The sequence below is a fragment of the Gopherus flavomarginatus genome, chromosome 19 (assembly GCF_025201925.1).
Source record: "Gopherus flavomarginatus isolate rGopFla2 chromosome 19, rGopFla2.mat.asm, whole genome shotgun sequence".
NCBI classification, from domain to species: Eukaryota; Metazoa; Chordata; order Testudines; family Testudinidae; genus Gopherus; species Gopherus flavomarginatus.
In genome coordinates this window covers 999,896-1,005,895 of record NC_066635.1, presented here as the reverse complement: position 1 = coordinate 1,005,895, position 6,000 = coordinate 999,896, and the positions used below count along the sequence as shown (strand labels likewise).

At 52.2% G+C, this 6,000-nt stretch overlaps 1 protein-coding gene across 1 annotated transcript in view; it reads right to left on the bottom strand.

Moving 5' to 3' along the window:
• Positions 1–370: 370 nt before the first annotated feature.
• MLXIPL (MLX interacting protein like) overlaps positions 371–6,000 on the bottom strand; it is a 64,916-nt gene continuing 59,286 nt past the window's right edge. Inside the window, exons 16-17 of the mRNA XM_050929201.1 lie at positions 3,845–3,974; positions 371–2,294 (exon numbers count right to left, since the gene is read on the bottom strand). Coding sequence (XP_050785158.1) covers positions 2,173–2,294; positions 3,845–3,974 — 252 coding nt within the window. The 3' untranslated portion in view covers positions 371–2,172. The remainder of the gene's footprint in view (positions 2,295–3,844; positions 3,975–6,000) is intronic.

The following is a 6,000-nucleotide window of genomic DNA, read 5'->3' as shown; positions in this document are numbered from 1 at the left end:
GATTCCTTCGCACCTTACATACTACAGGAGCATTTCCACCGCTTCTTACACAGACTGTGGCTCCAGCTCTTGGATCAGCAGGTCATATGCAGGCACAGCAGCTGGAGACACCCGCATAGTCATAAGCACCTGAAGTCTGCCTGGGGCTGGTACAGGTTACTATGCACTGCTCCTTTGCAAACCATCTATTCACAGTATGTTCTGCTTGGAGTATTACAGAGCCCAGGGAAAGGAGTAATTCTTTGGTGTGGGCTTTTGGCAGCAGGAGCCCCTGTTGCTCAGTTCTGTGTATATTTCCAGAGGCAGCAACAGGGTGAGAAATGCTGAAAAACTTAAGAAATACACTATCAAAATGCGAAGGAACAAAGTCTCTTTATCACAAAGGATCTGCCATTGCTTACAGAGCCAGGGCATGCAGCATGGGATATAGGAACAGGACATTCCTTTGGCAACATGACATCAGACAACATTCACGGGAAAACTTCTGCATTCTAGAACATCCTAAAACTAAAAGACAGAAAATATTTGCTTGGGAAACACCCATAAAGGGGAAATCCAGCAGCTGCCTTTGAGCTACTGTTCCAAACATGAGAGACAAGAGGCTATGTTGCTCACGTTACAGGAAAAGGAGCAAAAGGGCAACAAAATGCAGCAGGAGACAACTGAGCAGCCCAGTTATTCAGCTGAGCACAACAACAATATGAACAGGAGATTTCTGTTGATTTGTACAGTATTCTCCACTCCAGAAGCCAGCTTCTGAGTTCAAATTTGACTGAAAGGGAGGTGGGGATTCCACCAGAGATGTGACCAGAACAACCACTGCTTAGAATTTAACACCCACCAGCCAGAGTAACCACTCAGACCTAGTGTGGACATGGGAGCTATTAACAATGGGCTGGAGACTAAAGCAAACACACAGAGTCTGGATAGAGTTGGTTATCCAGAGTCTAGGACCTCGCATACTGAACGGAAGCAGCCATATTTGTGAAGATAAGGCTTGGGCAGTGAGAGATGCTGACCTTCTCATGGGGCATCTTCCATGGAACCACAAAGAGCTTCATGCACCAGCCTCATTGTTTGCAACTCTCCAGGGGCACTTCCATCCCTAGGACAGGTCGGGGATGAGGCACTAGCATCTTGTTGCTGAGATGGGCTTTTCTGCAGCTCTTGTGGTCTCCCTGTCCCTTGGTCTCTGGGGATGCAGTACCAGGTTCCATTGCTTGATTCAGAAGATAAGGCTTCAGGGAGACTGAAGGCCCAAATCCTTCTCCTTAGGAGCCAGAGGCAGCTGAGTGATTCCCTCCCCTGGTCAGTGGCTGCTGCCTCTATTGCTGAGCAGTAAGTTGGGGAAGGCACTCTTCTCTCAGTGGGCACCCTGGACTCCTCTGAGCCCCTACTCTCACTGGTCATCATCATAGCTTGTCACTCCAAAACTGCAGCCAAGACCTGGTGTTCTCACTGATCTCAATTCCTTAGGAGTACAGGATGATTTCCAGGGCACTGCATCAGCCAATGTTCACCTAAGCTCTCCATGTTCACATTTAGGGTCATCTCTCAGCTTCCACTTAGAATAGAATCATAGAATATCAGGGTTGGAAAGGACCTCAGGAGGTCATCTAGTCCCACCTCCTGCTCAAAACAGGACCAATCCCCAGACAGATTTCTGCCCCAGATCCCTAAATTGTCCCCTCAAGGATTGAACTCACAACCCTGACTTTAGCAGGCTAATGCTCAAACCACTGAGCTATCCCTCTCCCTAAAGTCACCAAGCTTTGCCACTCTGCCTCTTTTCAAGTTAGAGTATACCAGTGTTTTAATTTGAGGTCAGCACCTGGAGGGAGTCGTTGTGAAGGAACCAGGTTCTCCAAGACCGTCGGCATTTCCCACGTGTAGCCTTGCACGGTGCTATTTTCAGGTAAGGAATTTTCTGAGGAAAAGCTCTTCTGGACATCAGCATCTTGGGTGGTGGAACGTGTCCATGCAGCAGGTGTCCTGGATCATGCACTGATTTTGTCTTTCCTTTTGCTGACGGCCTCCCACCGCATGGATGGGGGAGGCAGTATGGTGACAGCGGGACTGAGACTGCAATAGGAGACTCTTGCTGGTAAAGGCGAGTGGTTGTTTTGCAGAAATGGAGCATCTTACCAGGTGTGACGGGCCCCTCCCTTGTAACTAGGAGGAGTTGTTGCTGGGGTCTGTCCTCATCACTGCCTGGGTGGCCTGCTCGGGTACACATGCCGGGTCGGTCAGGATAGAGGTGGAAATGCTCAGCTGGCGGAGAGAGCTCAGGACAGCTGGGGAGACAAAACCAAATGAGACGGGTCGGTGTCCTCTGCTGATAGGCTCTGAGCTGCTTCAGGCAGCCTGTCCGCTTGCCATAGGGCACAGGGCCCAGCCATCTAACCCATACCCCAGCTCTCACACTGGCTGGGCCAGCTGTTGCACAGGAAGATCCCTGTTAATAGGCAGCTATGGCATAACCTTCCCCAGGGGAGGTGTCCTCCTAACCCCTGGCAGGGTTTAAATCCTGTCCCATGTACCCATGGCTCTTCTCTTTATCTGCACCTTTGTCCGATCCCCTATTGAATCCTGCTAAGTTTCGCCTTGGGGAGCTCATGTGGATGGGAATTTCACAGGCTAATTGTGTGATGAGAAAAGCACTGCTCCTCCCTCTGGGTTTGCAATGCGCAGCCTTTCCCTTTGCCCACAGTATGAGACTGGGAAACCATCAATGTCTCTTGCTGCAGCTGCAGACCAGGAGACTGTATATCCAACAAGCCAGTCTTCCCATCCCCATCCTTCCAATCCTGACCTTGCTCCCGGAACCACATCTCAGTTTAGTGGGTCCCTGCCCCTGAACCCCATCTAGTGCAGCGATTGGACCTCCCTCTGACCAAGCTCAGGAGCGGGAGAACCAGGTCCAAATGGAGCTAGGAAGCGAATCCCTTGCTGACCCCAAGGCAGGGGGGAAGAGCATTGCCAGAGCAGCTTTGGGCAGCCCCAGAGCTAGCCCTGAGAGTGCCACTCCCCCGAGACAGCATCCCTCAATGCGAGCACAGCCCCCTCACATGCCCCCATCATAGTGCAGTTCTCCTGATCACGGCACTGAGACGAATATCCCCCCGCCCTCTTTTTTTTTTTCACAAATACCCTTGCCGAGTGCAGACATAGCAGAGGAATTGCCCCCATACTTTCCTGTGTTTTTGTTTTATAGGCAGGCCAGCTTTCAATGGCTTCTATATTTTAAGGGTTTAGGGGAAATTATTCCATTGTTTAGTTATTGCATTTATGGGGTGGTGTACCACAGCAATTAATTTGGCAACTGATCTTTGATTATCAGCAGGTAAGTATGCCCAGTGGTCTGTGTTGGGATGGGATCTGAGTTACTACAGAGAATTCTTTCCTGGGTGCTGGCTGGTGAGTCTTGCCCACATGCTCCGGGTTTAACTGATCACCATATTTATGGTCGGGAAGGAATTTTCCTCCAGGACAGATTGGCAGAGGCCCTGGAGGTTTTTCGCCTTCCTCTGCAGCATGGGGCACGGGTCACTTGCTGGAGGATTCTCTGCAGCTTGAGGTCTTCAAACCACAATTTGAGGACTTCAGTAACTCAGACATAGGTTAGGGGTTTGTTATAGAAGTGGATGGGTGAGATTCTGTGGCCTGCATTGTGCAGGAGGTCAGACTAGATGATCATAATGGTCCCTTCTGACCTTAAAGTCTATGAGTCTATGAGACCTCCCACCCAGCTCAGGTGCGAACAGCAGGGGCTGCAAGCAAATGGCAGGCAGGGCCAGCCCCCGTCTTCTCCAGGGCAGGCAAGGGCTGAAGTGAGACTACGTACTAGGCCGAAGTGCTGGGAGGGAGCAATACTGGTCCAGCCAGGCTAGTGACGTCTCGCTGAGGCTGTCCATGCTGGCTGTGGAGACCATGCCATTGAAGGATTCAAACAAAGGCCGGATGATGATGCTGAACTAATGCGAACAGAGCAGTTAAGGACTCCCCATCACAAGGCAGAACTGATTGACCAGCCACCATGTCCCTCCCTCTGCTGCTGCCCCTTTCCTGCTGGCTCCTGGCACTTGGGGAGCGACACAGCAGGCTGCAGAGTTAGTGCCACCCCGCGTGGTGCCAAACCAGGCCATGGCTCATCTGGGTGGCAGGAGCATGAGCTCTAAGCTCACAGTATCTTGCTGGGAACAAGAACAGGTGTCCTGAGGCCAACACCGGGATTGCGGGGGGGGACTACAGGGGATGTGGCTACCAGGAGTGTGCGGGGTATCAGGTGATACCCCGTACCTCATGTTCACCACTTTTGTTCTGATATATTTTGTACAAAGCATGCCTTACGAAGTATCATTTGAAAACTCATGATCTACAGAATACTGCTGTCCTGTTAACTGATGTATCATTATTGTGTAGGGAGCCATGAGATTTTGCTATATGTTTGCTACTGAAACATGATTTTGAGTCTGGGGAATGCCCATAGACTAGGTCCTTAGAAATAACAAAAGGACTGTAAACAAAGGCCTTGCATGTCATCCCTGAAAATGCTTCAAACATCAAGAACACAGATGGTGTCAGCAAGAAATTTACAATTCACCTGAAAAGGGCTTTGAATCTCAAGTCCACCACAGAGTGATGGTCTGAACCGCAGCCGAGGGTAGGTGTGCCTCACAGAAAGGAGGGTATAAAGAGTATAAGAGACAACGTCTTCCCCATTACCTTTCTTCTCCCACCTCCGTACATGGAAGCAAGATGGTTTGAAAGACCGAGATGTATCATTGAACTGTGGGAGGGGTCATAGGCGCTGACTACATGGGTGCTCTGGGGCAGGAGCAGCCATGGAAAAAAAATGATAGGTGCTGAGCACCCACTGGCAGTCCCCCCTACAAGAACCTCCCCACCCCACTACAGATCAGCTGTTTTGTGGTGTCAGGCTCAGGAGGTGCTGGGGGGAGGAGTGAGATGCAGCAGGCTCGGGGGGAGGGGGAAGCCTGGGCAGATTAGAAACTCAGCACCTATGGGAGGGGTTATATATGGAGATAAACTTCTCTCATAGAGCTGGAAAGGACCCTGAAAGATCATTGAGTGCAGCCCCCTGCCTTCACTAGGCAGGACCAAATACTGATTTTTTACCCAGATCCCTATGTGTCCCCCTCAAGAATTGAATTTACAACCCTGGGTTTAGCAGGCCAATGCTCAAACCACTGAGCTATCCCCACTGTCCCAGGCTCAGCAGAAACAGCCTGTGAAATGTATTGCAATTTATGGTGCGACAACAGGTTTTGCTTTTAGAACTATTAGCAAGGCTGGGTTAATGCAGGGGCTTTAGGGGCTGCAGCGCAGGGCCGCGGGCTAAGGGGGGCATTGCATGCCTGTAGGCCAGATGTGTCCTGCTCCTTCTTTTCATCTGGCCAGCGGCAAGTCTCCGCACTGGCTGGAGCCGTGAGCGCCAGCTTGTCAATATATCCCCATGGCCCCTAGGCAAGGGGCATTCAGGGAATCTCTGCTTTGCGTGCTACCCCCGCCTCCAGCACCAGCTCCGCAGCTCCCATTGGCCTGGTAGCGCAGCCAATGGGAGCTGCAGGGGTGGCACCTGTGGGCATGGGCAGTGTGCACTGTGCAGAGTGGCTTGGCCCCTCTGTCTAGGGGCTGACCACCTCGGGTAGCAGAGCAGCGCGGAGCCAGGGCAGGCAGGGATCTTGCCTTAGCCCTGCTGCGCCACTGACCAGGAGCCACCCGAGGTAAGCACCTCCTGGCCGGAGCCTGCATCCCACACCCCCTCCTGCAGCACAACCCCCTACCCCAGCCCAGAGCCCCTGCCTGCACCCAAACTCCCTCCCAGAACCTGCACCCTGAACCTCCTGCTGCACCCCAACCCCCTGTCCCATCCCTGGCCTCACCCCAGAGCCCCCCCCCCCACTGGAGCTGCACCTCCTCCTGCATCCCAATCCCCTGCCCCAGGCTTGAGCCCACTCCCTCACTCTAAACCCCCAG